Source organism: Oncorhynchus gorbuscha, linkage group LG26 (assembly GCF_021184085.1).
Source record: "Oncorhynchus gorbuscha isolate QuinsamMale2020 ecotype Even-year linkage group LG26, OgorEven_v1.0, whole genome shotgun sequence".
NCBI lineage: Eukaryota > Metazoa > Chordata > Actinopteri > Salmoniformes > Salmonidae > Oncorhynchus > Oncorhynchus gorbuscha.
Genome location: NC_060198.1, coordinates 18,118,779 through 18,132,842, shown reverse-complemented (window position 1 = coordinate 18,132,842; position 14,064 = coordinate 18,118,779). Strand labels below are relative to the sequence as shown.

The following is a 14,064-nucleotide window of genomic DNA, read 5'->3' as shown; positions in this document are numbered from 1 at the left end:
CCACTCCCTCTTAAATCTACACACATCCCACCATCCCTCAGGTGAACCTCCTGTAAAAAACAGAAATCAAACCCCACACCCTCTAAATAACAAAAAACCGCCCTCCTTTTAACATTATTCCTTAACCCCCTAACATTTAGACTAAAAAAAGAATTCATTCATTTAATTATTAACAACAAATAAAACCCCCCAAAACCAAAGAAAAAACAGGAGACTCACCCGATGCTCCCCTGGTCCATCTCCACCGGCGGGGACGTCCTCTCCTCTCCTGACGCCCCCCCGTCCTCCATCCCAACCCATGATCCAGGCAGTGTGTTGGGTCCTCCCTCCCCACCCACCACCCCCCCCTCCCTGTTTGCCTCGGGGCTGCATGTAGGGGACCCCATCTCCTCAAACAGGAGTTGGGATCCCTCTAGCAAACAGCCCAACGACCCCTCACTGGAGTCATCCACTAAAATGCAAGGGGCTGAGGCAAACCGGGAGGACAAATTACCCCCCCCCACCACTCTCTTAGCCCCCTCCACACCCCCTCCCTCTCACTTCCTGCCAAGCTCCCCCTCTTCATCCCTTTCTTCTTTGGTGAAGGAGGTAGCGGGGAGACACAACGTCCCACCCCGCTAAATCCTCCACCAAATCCCTCATTTCGACCTCGAGGAAGCCTGGCAGGCTGTCCCCCCACTCCTTTCCCCCCATCTCCCCCTCCCACCCCCTCCCCTCCCATCTCCGCACCTCCCTCCGTCCCAGTCACTGTCACCGCTCCCTCTTCCACTCCTTCTCGCACCACTGTCCCACTCTCCCTCTTCTCCGCTCCTTCCTGTTCTTCTGCCTTCTTTTTATTCTCTCCTTCTTTTTCCTTCTTTCCATCTTCACTCCTCTTTCTTCTCGCCTCTTCCTTCTTCCCTTCTTTGTCCTTCTTCGTCCTTTCCCCTGTGCCATCCCTACAATCTGCATGCGTCCATTTTTTCTCCCCCCATCCCCCGCTCCCCCCCCAGCTGCAGACGCGTATGACCTGTGACGAGACGGGCAATCACGCCACAGGTGTGCTCTTGAGCCACACCCGTGGCAAGCCTTGGGCTCGTCACATTCCTTGGCCTCGTGCTCTTCCGACCCACAAAATCGACACCTCTTGACGCTGCACGAGGCCAGGATATGGCCATAGGCCATACAACGCCTGCAAAATGGAGGCTGACGGGCATAGTATAGGGTTCCCCTGTCAGCCCCCAGGGAGAACATCGCCGGAGGATGGAGGTAGCCATCCACACTCTTCGGGGACTCCCTGAGTAACGCCTGGAAACCTCTCTTTCCGTTCCAGAAACCCAGGGAGTCCCTGAGGTACCTCGCTGAGGAGACATTGTCCATATATCTCCCCAGAAAGGCCCTCACCTCTTCATCCTTCACATGCGGATTGTACATGGTTACGGTGACCACCCTGAAGTTGTTCCTTGCCAGGCTGGTCACCGTGTAATGGCACAGGGGTTTTGCTCCTTTTCCTTCTCTCACCGTCTTCATAACTTCGTCGTGTTTTTCTTCCACTTGTAACGTCACATCATATCCTTTCTCGATGGGATTCCCTTGAAGGCATAGTACATCTTTTACTTCCAGCTGTAGGCATCCCATCAGAACATTTCTCCCGAATGTCTCTCTCCCCCAGGGTTTTTCTCCTTATCTGTCCAAGAGAACCTCACGGTATTAACCAGACCAATCCCAGGTACCCCTATGTGGGGATTTTTCTGTGCCATCTTCACAAAAAAGCTCTCTTTAACACAGAAGCCAATATAAACAAAAAAATGAAAAATCTGATAAAAACTCTCCCTCCTATCCTACCTTCAACCTGAAATGAAAACATCTTTAGTAGGAAACGGTGGAGCAACTAAAGGTGTTGACTCTCCACATCTATCAAGACAACTGGAGCACTGGGCCAGACCCTCTTAAATAGAACCTGGACCAACTCAGGTGAAACACATTCCCACTAACGAGATGGACAAGCCAGCACAGGTGTAACACATACTGACAAACGAGGTGACACCAATATGTGCACCCAAGACACATTTCGGTTAAATGCATTCAGTTGTACAATCAATCAAATGTATTTAGAAAGCCCTTCTCACAACAGCTGAACAGAAACCCAGCCTACACCCCAAACAGCAAGCAATACAGGTGTAGAAGCAAAGAGGGAAGGAAAAGCTAGAAAAAAAAGCTAGAAAGACCAGAACCTAGGAAGAAACCTAGAGAGGAACCAGGCTCTGAGGGGTGGCCAGTCCTCTTCTGGCTATGCAGGGTTGAGATTATAACAGAACATGGCCAAGATGTTCAAATGTTCATAGATGACCAACAGGGTCAAATAATAATCACAGTGGTGTAACAGGTCAGCACCTCAAGAGTAAATGTCAGTTGGCTTTTCATAGTCGATCATTTAGAGTATCTCTACAACTTCCATTTCACATAATCATCTACAATGTTTCACCTTCTACAATATAATCATGGTGTCTACTGGCCGTCAACAATTAAAAGCACATATTTCTAAATAATAATATACAATCGTATAATTTTTATCTCCTTTTTCTTTCTATAGAATCCTAAAACTCGCTTGCTTCTAGAACTCTCGTCTCCTTGGAACAAGCCCAAACAAAATTCATCTCCAATACGGAAAAGCATGCAGTCAAAATAAATTGTGATCCATGGTAACGCACCGGCTAAACGCAAAACACAAAACTTTTTGACTAACCACCCTTGAGACAAACAGCAACCAAGTTGTCCTTACCACAGATATGTCTGATTTAAAGAGGAAACTCCTGCAATATCCATAATAACTTTCAACCTCACCGTGGAGCTTCTCTCTCTTTTCAGGGTTCACTAGATAGGGATGTTATTTGATTGGGCCCAGTCCCCAATGTCATGCTCTAGTACATTTGGTTTGGTATATCTCAGAATTAAACTTGATATTCTAAAAACAGGGCAACAATGTCAATATAATTGTACCAAAAAATTGTCAGTTGGTTGCATGAATAAATATCACTACCAAATGTTACATGAAATGGAAATATGAACTACTTGATTGCATAGTCAAATTTTCAACATCTTTTCAATGACATTTTGCTAGGTGGAATAGCCTAGGAATAACATGTCCAGATCAATAACCAATGTGCAGAAACAGTTTGAGATAAATTGAAAACCTAAACATAACATGTGCAACTAACAGCTCAAAAACTACACGGAATCTGGGAATAATGAGTACATCACTGGTTAGAGGACAACTTGTAGAAAAGAGTTAGCTACATTTTGAAGTGTTGCATTTTGATTCAAGTGGGTCAGCAACGTGGTAAGTGTAACACAGCTCTTTTTGTGTTAGTCACTTTTTGTTAAATTACATAAATAGTAACTCTTTCATTTCAGAGCCTGGATTTTCCCCAAAGCTAATATCCATATCACGCTGAAATCAATTGAATGGGGCAAATGTTCACGATTCTACATGGTAAAATACTCATACTACAATGCTAAAAACATTCTACATTGTGACATTTTTTCATTGATATCATGAAACAACTCCTTCATGTATTTTCTGATGTTTAATCAGAGATCTTTTATCTGAGTATCTCTTCCCACATTGATCACAGTTATGACGTTTCTCTCCTGTGTGTTCTCTTGTGTATAGTCAGAGAGCTCGATCTAGAAAAACTCTTCCCATATAGATCACAGCTATAAGATTTATCTCCTGTGTGTGTTCTCTGGTGTTGTGTCAGAGTGCTAGATGTAGCAAAACTCTTCCCACATTGACCAGAGCTATAAGGTTTCTCTCCTGTGTGTGTTATCTGGTGCACTGTCAGAGCTCCAGATTGGCCAAAACTCTTCCCACATTGACCACAGCTATAAGGTTTCTCTCCTGTGTGTGTTCTCTGGTGTACAGTTAGATGGCTAGATGTAGCAAATCTCTTCCCACATTAACCACAGCTAAAAGGTTTCTCTCCTGTGTGGATTCTCTGATGAATTGTAATGCCTGATGAGGAGGTGAATCTCTTCCCACAGTCAGAGCAGCAGTGAGTTCTCTTCCCGGTGGGTCTCTGCGGGCGTTTCTTGAGGTGTTTAGATATGGAGAGACTCTTCTCTACCTTGTCAGCATCATGAGGTTGTTGAGGCTCCCCAGAGGATCCACGATAGTCCCGCATCTCTCCTGTGTGAACAACAAAGTCAGACAGATGATTAAAGGCCCACAACAGCGGAAATCCACTGTAAAAGGTGATGCCAACAGCGTAGCGATGATGTTGTACAACAATTGACATCTGTAATGAATGTTAAAATTATTTGACATTTGCCTTAAAATGAGCAAGAATAGTCTAATTTTGTCTTGTTTTCACATTAGTGGTGACATCGATGATTGTAGACTCGACAGAACTTATTAATGTTGTTCAAACTCTAAGCAGTATGCCAGACAACTTTTGGTCTCCATATAGGCCCCTTTCTGTGTTTGCTAAAATTGCAGCACGAGGGAAATGCACATGCAATTTAGTTGTAGAAACTCCTCCCCACTAATGAGGAAACCAATAGTTATGGATGTAGTATGTCTGCGTGGAGCAAAAACAAACGTAGTCAATAACACAATAGAAAAATCTATATACAGTGTGTGCAAATGGAGTACGGAGGTAAGGCAATATATAGGCCATAGTAGTGAACTAATTACAATTTAGCAAATTAACACTGGAGTGATAGATGTGCAGATGATGATGTGCAAGTAGAAATACTGGTGTGCAAAAGAGCAAAAAAAGTCAATAAAAACATTGGGATGAGGTAGCTAGTTGGATGGACTGTGTACAGCTGCAGCGATCGGTAAGCTGCTCAGATAGCTGATGCTTAAAGTTAGTGAGGGAGATATAAGTCTCCAACTTCAGTGATTTTTGCAATTTGTTCCAGTCATTGGCAAGCAGAGAACTGCAGCAGACATACCTGCTGGAGAGTGTGCTACGAGTGGGTGCTGCTATGGTGCCCAGCGAGCTGAGATAGGGCGGGGCTTTACCTAGCAGAGGCTTGTAGATAACCTGTAGCTAGTGGGATTGGCGACGAGTATGAAGCGAGGGACAGCCAACGAGAGTGTACAGGTCGCAGTGGTGAGAAGTGTATGGGGCTTTGGTGGCAAAACGGATGGCACTGTGATAAACAAAATCCAGTTTGCTAAGTGGAGTATTGGAGGCTATTTTATAGATGACATCGCCGAAGTCAAGGATCGGTTGGATGGTCAGTTTTACGAGGGTATGTTTGGCAGCACGAGTGAAGGAAGATTTGTTGCGAAATAGGAAGCCGATTCTAGATTATAATTTTTTTGAGCTGGTCAAGGGCATTCAGTTCTGGAGTGAAGGAAGGTCTATATCTGTTCTTAGTTCTACATTTTTTGAAAGGGGCATGCTTATTTAAGATGGAGAGGAAATTACTTTTAAAGAACAACCAGGCATCCTCTACTGATGGGATGAGAGGGCGGCAGGGTAGCCTAGTGGCTAGAGCGTTGGACTAGAAAGGTTGCAAGTTCAAATCCCCGAGCTGACATGGTACAAATCTGTCATTCTGTCCCTGAACAGGCAGTTAACCCACTGTTCCTAGGCAGTCAATGAAAATAAGTATTTGTTCTTAACTGACTTGCATAATTAAATAAAGGTAAAATAAAAAAACATCCTTCCAGGATACCCGGGCCAGGTTGATTAGAAAGGCCTGCTCGCAGAAGTGTTTTAGGGAGAGTTTAATAGTGATGAGGGGTGGTCGTTTGACCATGAACCCATAACGGGTGGAGGTAAACCTAGGCATTGAGTGACGATAAGAGAGGTTGCATCTCTGGAGGCACTAGTTATGCTAGGTGAGGTCACCGCATGTGTGGGAGGTGGGACAAAAGAGCTCTCTGAGCCATGTTGACTGGGACAAGGGTCTCCGCAGTAAAATAAAACAATGATAACTACCCTACACAACAGTATACAAGGCATACTGACATTAGAGACATAAAGTGAGGCATAAAGCAATCACTGGTGTTGATCGGGAGAGCTAGCTCAGACAACAGCAGTTAATCAGCTAAGACAACAACAGGTAAAATGGCAATGAATGGGCAGAGAGGGTAAGTTAACTACACAGAGGGCCTGAGTTCGAGGCTGTGGCCGACAGATAAACAAAATGGAGACCTGTGATTAATGAACAATCCAGCAGGCATCAGCTATGTAGCCAAGTGATCATAGGGTCCAGTGAACAGGAATATATGCAACAGGGAAGCCGTTAGGTAGTCGTTCCTACGCTAGCCGAGAAATGCTCCTGGCTCGAGGCTAACTGGTGATAGCTTCCGGACAAGGGCGTCACCGACATCCTGCAAAGGCCGTTTGAGGGCACATCGGACGGAATTACGTCGGCAGACCAGTCGTGATGGATCGGCGGGGCTCCGTGTTGACAAAGGGTCCAGGCCAATTGGCGAAAGTGGTATTGTAGCTGGAGTCATTTTGTTTGCTAGCCGGGAGATGCACCCGGCTTGAGGCTAACTGGTGCTAGCTTCAGGACAAGGGCGTTAGCCACTATAGCCACTCCGGTGCAAAGGTCCAGAGCTTACGGCAGAAATCCGGTGATGTAGTGGCTTCTAGTCGTCTTGGTGAAGAATCTGGGAGGCATCAGCTGTGTAGTCGAGTGATCATAGGGACCACTGAGCAGCCTGGGAGATGGGCCTGGCTCAAGGCTAGGTTCAAGGCTTTGACACTCGGTGGCAGCTAGCTAGCTCCGGTGTATTGGTCCAGAGCGGGAATACGGTAAGAATACGGTGATGTAGTGGAGAAAAACGGTCCGATATGCTCAGGGTTGATATTGCGCTGTGCAGACCGGCAGGTGTTATCCAGGCTAAAAGCGGCTGGTGTCTGAGCTAAAAAGGCAAAGGCCACTAGCAGTGGCTAACAATGACTAAATAGCTAGTAGTTAATTAGCTTTGTAGCTTCTGATGGCTAGCTTCTGATGGAGGTTCTAGCTATAAGGTCTAAAAAATAGCAGATCCGTATCACATTGGGTGATGTGGGTTGCCGGAAGGTATATTTATTTTAAACATGGAAAAAGAGATAACTACTGACTATAACTACTGTTCGCTGAAAGAGGGAAACTAGGTATAACATACTATTACAATTCACGCCTCGCTGGAAGCCCCGCCTTCCACAGGTGATGAGCATGAGGCTCGGGTTTATTTCTTACATTTAATACCGCTCTTCACCGACCCAGGAAGGGGTGGGGCCAAACAGGTGGTGTACCTCGTTTCCCTCCTTCAGGGAACAGTAATTATAGTGTTAGGTTCTATTTTTTCATAGTAAATAACTCACGGACACTAGCGAACCATAACCAAGTTTAAATATTCCCAAAGGACAGCTGTAATTCAGACAAAAACATGTTCTCACCATCACAAGTATATAAACCCCACTTTGGAAACACATCATTCTCTACAATCCTTACATCTTCTGGGTCGACAGGAAGAGGGTAACAGGATACTAAACCCTTATTACTCCCTTCAGGGGGTCTGACCTGACCTCCTGACCTCAACCCCTCCTCTGCCTAATCCACAGATGTCCATCCTCTTCCTCTAAACCAATCCTGTGATCTCCTCCCGTCCACCCAGCACATTCCACAGCCACTCTGTCTTTCTACAGATCTCACTCCTTTATATACTCTGCGTCTGATCTATCATGTCTTTAATATCTTAATGTTCAAAGTTTAGAATCCAACAGTCATAAAGTTACACTCCCAGTCAACCTTGGTAAATCATACTGTGGGAAAATTAAAATAACTCCCCATTCCTGACCCAAACGGATACTGAATGAAACGGCCCCTGGCAGACCACCCAGACCTTTCCCAGCAAGATGCGTCAGTTTTGTCAATTTATTCATTGTCTTTTGTTTGAAACACTCCTGTCAATGTTGAGTACGGACGCACACCTAACTACACATATAGAAGTAGGACTAGTCTACCTGGCCTGTGTGCAAATGTAGGCCAATAAATGTGCCCATTTCGGGATGTCTGATAGTATTTCTTATTGTCTTAATGCACCACCACTAATTAGCTGTGGAGCTTCTCAAAGTATTTTTTCTTCACCTCAAACAACAAGTAAACAGTAAGTCTAATCAAAATCAAATGGGTATGATAATACTTCTTCAAAGTATTTTAGTAAAATATTTCCACTCGGCATGAAAGGAAAAGTGTAATTCCCTGATCCAGTGGAAATGTCATAAAATACCTGTTACTTCTTATCCTTTGCACAACTAGCCGACAGCTGTGTCTGTCCCGGGAAACTCTGAGGATATTTTCTACCTGCAGGCTGCAATGTTTTTATTTGTTATGTATGCTATTTTTTTTCATTGAGTTCCCCGAATTCCTATCGGACCTTGTAGTCATAGCAGATAATATTCTAATCTTTGGTGACTTTAATATTCACATGGAAAAGTCCACAGACCCACTCCAAAAGGCTTTCGGAGCCATCATCGACTCAGTGGGTTTTGTCCAATATGTCTCTGGACCCATTCACTGTCACAGTCATACTCTGGACCTAGTTTTGTCCCATGGAATAAATGTTGTGGATCTTAATGTTTTTCCTCATAATCCTGGACTATCGGACCACCATTTTATTACGTTTGCAATTGCAACAAATAATCTGCTCAGACCCCAACCAAGAAACATCAAAAGTTGTGCTATAAATTCACAGACAACACAAAGATTCCTTGATGTCCTTCCAGATTCCCTCTGTCTACCCAAGGACGCCAGATGACGAAAATCAGTTAACCACCTAACTGAGGAACTCAATTTAACCTTGCACAATACCCTAGATGCAGTTGCACCCCTACAAACTAAAAACATTTCTCATAAGAAACTAGCTCCCTGGTACACAGAAAATACCCGAGCTCTGAAAAGCAAGCTTCCAGAAAATTGGAACGGAAATGGCGACACACCAAACTGGAAGTCTTCCGACTAGCTTGGAAAGACAGTACCGAAGAGCCCTTACTGCTGGTCGATCATCCTATTTTTCTAACTTAATTGAGGAAAATAAGAACAATCCGAAATCCTCGGATGGGGCCACAGTTTCTCCTGACCCCTCCTGTCTCAGCCTCCAGTTTTTATGCTGGTTGTGTCGGGGGGGGGCTATGGTCAGTTTGTTATATCTGGAGTACTTCTGTCTCAGCCTCCAGTTTTTATGCTGGTTGTGTCGGGGGGGGGCTATGGTCAGTTTGTTATATCTGGAGTACTTCTCCTGTCCTATTCGGTGTCCTGTGTGAATTTAAGTGTGCTCTCTCTAATTCTCTCTCGGAGGACCTGAGCCCTAGGACCATGCCCCAGGACTACCTGACATGATGACTCCTTGCAGTCCCCAGTCCACCTGGCCGTGCTGCTGCTCCAGTTTCAACTGTTCTGCCTTATTATTATTCAACCATGCTGGTCATTTATGAACATTTGAACATCTTGGCCATGTTCTGTTATAATCTCCACCCGGCACAGCCAGAAGAGGACTGGCCACCCCACATAGCCTGGTTCCTCTCTAGGTTTCTTCCTAGGTTTTAGCCTTTCTAGGGAGTTTTTCCTAGCCACCGTGCTTCTACACCTGCATTGCTTGCTGTTTGGGGTTTTAGGCTGGGTTTCTGTACAGCACTTTGAGATATCAGCTGATGTACGAAGGGCTATATAAATAAATTATTTTTTTTTACATAGTTGGCAATGGCAATAAAGGTTACTTCTAGATTTGTATAATTTTCATTTTGATAGAATGTAGATTAATCACAGACAATGATTTTGAGATACTATTATAAATTAAATTAAACTGTTTCACAAAAATGAGCATATGAAAATCATAACTGGCACGCAGATCTGTAGAAATGGTCAGTTAAATTGTCACTCTAAAAGAAAAAATTTAACAACCGCTGGTATAGTTAATTATTGAAAACTTCAGGAGCATAATGACAGAATTTATAAAGTCCAGCAGCAGCGTGAGGAAGAGCAGGGAAGAGTTTTTCTCGGTTATATTGATGACTGGCTCCCTCGATCAACTTGTGTATATATCTGTAATTATTTAATCAAACAGCATGCTTAAAGCATCAGACAAGTTCAGTACGTATATTTGATTTTATTACAACATGGGGTGATTAGTAGAAAGAACAGATGACTCTTGGTTGCCCAATATGTATTTTAGTTGGGGACAGCACTAGAACATGATTTTGGGGCTCCCGGGTGGCGCAGAGGACACTGCATCTCAGGGCTTGAGACGCCACTACAGACACCTTGGATCAAATCCAGGCTGTATCACAACCGGCCGTGATTGGGAGTCCCATAGTGCGGCACACAATTGGCCCACTGTCGTCCGGGGTAGGCAGTCATTGTAAATAAGAATTTGGTCTAAACTGACTTGCCTAGTTAAATAAAGGTTACATTTTTTTAATAATGTAAAAATAGTGTTTCATGACAAACCATTTTTTACAAATCCATCAAGGCAACAACTTTGAAAAGGGTTTAAAACGAAGGTTTCAAACCAATTCATGAATCTAATTGATTCTTGGTAGGTTTCGCCTTTAAACTAAGGGCATGAAATAAATTGGCTGAATATTATACAATGACTTATCAACAGCTATAATATTTTGACCCCCAAAGGAAATCTACACTGGCAATTCTAGAATATACTATATATCCTAGAAACCTGGTTAAACTATCATTATGACATCATGAATTAATTCTAGAATATACTATACAGCCTAGAAACCCGGTTAAACTATAATTATGAAATCATGGGTGAATTCTAGAATATACTATATATCCTAGAAACCTGGTTGAACTATAATTATGACATCATGGATGAATTCTAGAATATACTATATAACCTAGAAACCTGTTTAAACTGTCATTATGACACCATGGATGAATTCTAGAATATACTATATAGCCTAGAATTCTGTTTAAAACAATAATTATGACCTCATGGATGGCCAGTCTTTGTATTCATAGTGTAGTGAATTCAGGGGATAGTCTGAAGGTTGCTACAATAGCTTTCTTTATGAATTTGAGTGGTTACATTTCTCCAGCCCCCACCCCTCAAGCTGTATAACAAACCAAGCTGAGCAGCCATTTTGTTGCGGTTTTAAAAATCCACATATCAATAAATATGCAGTTCAAATACTGTTTTGGTAATAAGATGATGGGGTTGGAGAAATGTAACTACAGACAGACCCATGGATGCAAGGACTGATGAACATCCATGATATCAACATTATAGTTTTAACCATGTTGATGCTATACAGTGTTGGTTTACATTTACATTGTTTTTAGACATTGGAGTAAAAAAAGCTTATTTGGGGTTCTGATGGGATACAACAGTTGAACTAAGCTCATTGGGCAAAAAGTCCAAAAATGGATGTAGCAATTGCATATTTCCCCTTTAACTGATGTGTGGCGTTAAACAATTACTGAGTTTGGTATTTAAGACAGTACTTACTAGTATTAATCAGGACAAGGTTTCTCAAAAACAGCTTACGGCTAATTTCATCGTTGGATGCCTTAAGATGCGTTTGGGATACCGCCCTCAGACATCGAGTTTCCTCCTCGTTCTCCCTTTTCGATGTGACAGTAATCTCCCCTTCCTCTTTCACTCCAAATACTGCTTCATCCCCTTTCTCTTCCTCCTCTTCTTTTACTGTAACATCCTCCTCTTTCACTCTGAACCTGTCTTCCTCATCCTTTACTGTAACATATTTCTCTTCTTTCATTGTAACAGCCTCATCCTCTACTTCTTGTTTTACTGTGATATCCTCCTCCTCTTTCACTCCCTCATCTTGTTTTACTCTAACAGCCTCCTCTTCCTTCTCTTTCACCAGAGCTTCTTTCTCCGTCCAGAATATATCATGTACTTTTGCAGGGGAGTAGCTTAGTGACCTCATGGTCTGGGATGTTGGCTAATGCTAACATGCTAACTCAACCAGCCCGCTAGCTGACTAATATCAACACCGTAAATATGAAATTAAATCGGATAACTAACTAGACGACAGAAGTGGGTTCAAAACACAATGCCTAATAAACACGACCGCGTCGAAAGAGCTTTATTGGTTCGGCTATTTTGTCTAGCAAGCTACGGAGGTGGCTGACTAACTGTTGCTGCTGCTGTTGAAAGAAACGTTCCGTCCACTAGATTATACGTCACAATAACAGCATAACCTTAAATTCCCAGACCGCCATCTGCTGACTGGAGTTGGTAACGCAGTTGAGTAAAATGTATATTTTATCTTCAGATAACAAGTGTAGGAAGCATGAGTTTTTACTCACCAGTGTAACAATACAGTGTGGTTAAAGACTTAGTAAGCTAATTGTCGTCACAATATGGTTACATATAAGGACAAACAGTTATGTTTTTGTGTTATTACATATTTATTAACTTATTTTGTGAACTCTTCCAAACTACCCATAATGCAGTATTTCTTCACGTCATATGGATGATCAACTCTGTGCTATATATATTTAACCTTTATTTAACCAGGCAAGTCAATTAAGAACAAATTCTTATTTATATTGATGGCCTGCCCCTGCCAAACCCTAACCCAGACGATGCTGGGCCAATTGTGCGCTGCCCTATGCGACTCCAAATCATGGCTTGTTATTATACAGCCTGGTTTTGAACAAGGGGCTGTAGTGACGCCCCTAGCACTGAGATGCAGTGCCTTAGACCGCTGCGCCGCTCATGTGTTTACATTACAATCCGTGATAAAGGTATGGGATTCTGGGTAATCCACAGCAGATTTTGGGAGAATTTGAAAATTGAGTGGACCTGGGATAAAAATGAATGAAGTTGACATTACATCATAAAATCCACATTTGAAATCATACATTAGCAATTTATGTTTTAGTAACTACTGTTGTTGGTTTGGCGTCAAGTAAACCTCTATTTATATATTATTTGCCGAATCTCAGATTTCCATGTGGGTTTTATGTTAAAGATCCCTCTTTCAAGTTGGTAGCATACTGAATATTGCATCTTCTTTAGGTTTGCTATTTTTATCCTGTCGTCTACTAATCATTCATTCACAGCGTGTGTCTCATCAATGCTGGCAATTTATGACAAATGTATAAAGTATATGTTTTATAAACTCATGAACACCAGCGAGTTTATTAGTTAGTTTAGGTGTATTATACGTACATTGAGTAAATGTTCATGTTAATTTGATATATTTTGATACTAAAATGGTTGACAGTTCATTCTGATGTTGTGAATATGAGACACATGGAAATAATGTATTTATTTTTATTATAGTAAATTAGGAACTATCCATTCATTGCTCCTTCCTGTGTTGACTCACTGGCTTGAGAGAAGCGGCCAGGAAGGTCACACTAGGTCGATATCTAGCTCAAGCTTGCAAACTTTAACCACACCTTTTCATGAACTGTGCGGTTGTGTTATCTAGTGGGAACCCGTTAGCACGGTAGGCTCTGGTGCCTTCTTGCAGTGGGCTCAAAATGCCAGAGGAAATAAACTTTATTAATTTTGTCGAACAACCACCTGATTGGTTTACATTTACATTTACATTTAAGTCATTTAGCAGGCGCTCTTATCCAGAGCGACTTACAAATTGGTTTGGTATTGGGCTTGATCAACATTGCAGCCGACAGTGCAGGTTAGCACGGTAGGGTGCCGTGGACTCAAAACGACAAAGGAAATCAACCTGCTCCTTTTGGTTTTGTCAAATGTTCAATAGGGATGTTACAGAAGGTACAGGCATGCGTCGAAAGTGTGTCCATGTCTGTATCACTTTATCAGCAGTACGTGATCAATGACATCTGGTGATTCATTTAGTCGAACAACCACCTGATTGGTTTGTTATTGGGCTTGTTTGACATTGCAGTCGACAGTGCAGGTGACTGCTGACTGACGGATCTACAAATCACCCTGCATCATAAATAATTACTCATTATTATTTATAAATCAGTCAACCAATAACTGTTTACCCACGATGCAGCATGGATTAGATGCTCTCAAACACGGCCAGTGGTTCAGTAGATGACATAAAGGCTAAGTTGAGCACGTCAAAGCCTTGAGTATTGAACCTATTTTTG

The 14,064-nt window shown here is 42.7% G+C and overlaps 1 protein-coding gene across 1 annotated transcript; it reads right to left on the bottom strand.

The window, feature by feature from the left end:
- Positions 1 to 2,290: 2,290 nt before the first annotated feature.
- LOC124015822 (zinc finger protein with KRAB and SCAN domains 1-like) lies at positions 2,291 to 12,115 on the bottom strand. The gene is made up of 2 exons (XM_046331312.1): positions 11,459 to 12,115; positions 2,291 to 4,168 (listed from the first exon to the last, which is right to left on the bottom strand). Exons 1-2 carry the CDS (start codon positions 11,898 to 11,900, stop codon positions 3,939 to 3,941), a joined length of 672 nt encoding a protein of 223 aa, XP_046187268.1. The 5' UTR covers positions 11,901 to 12,115; the 3' UTR covers positions 2,291 to 3,938.
- Positions 12,116 to 14,064: the final 1,949 nt, after the last annotated feature.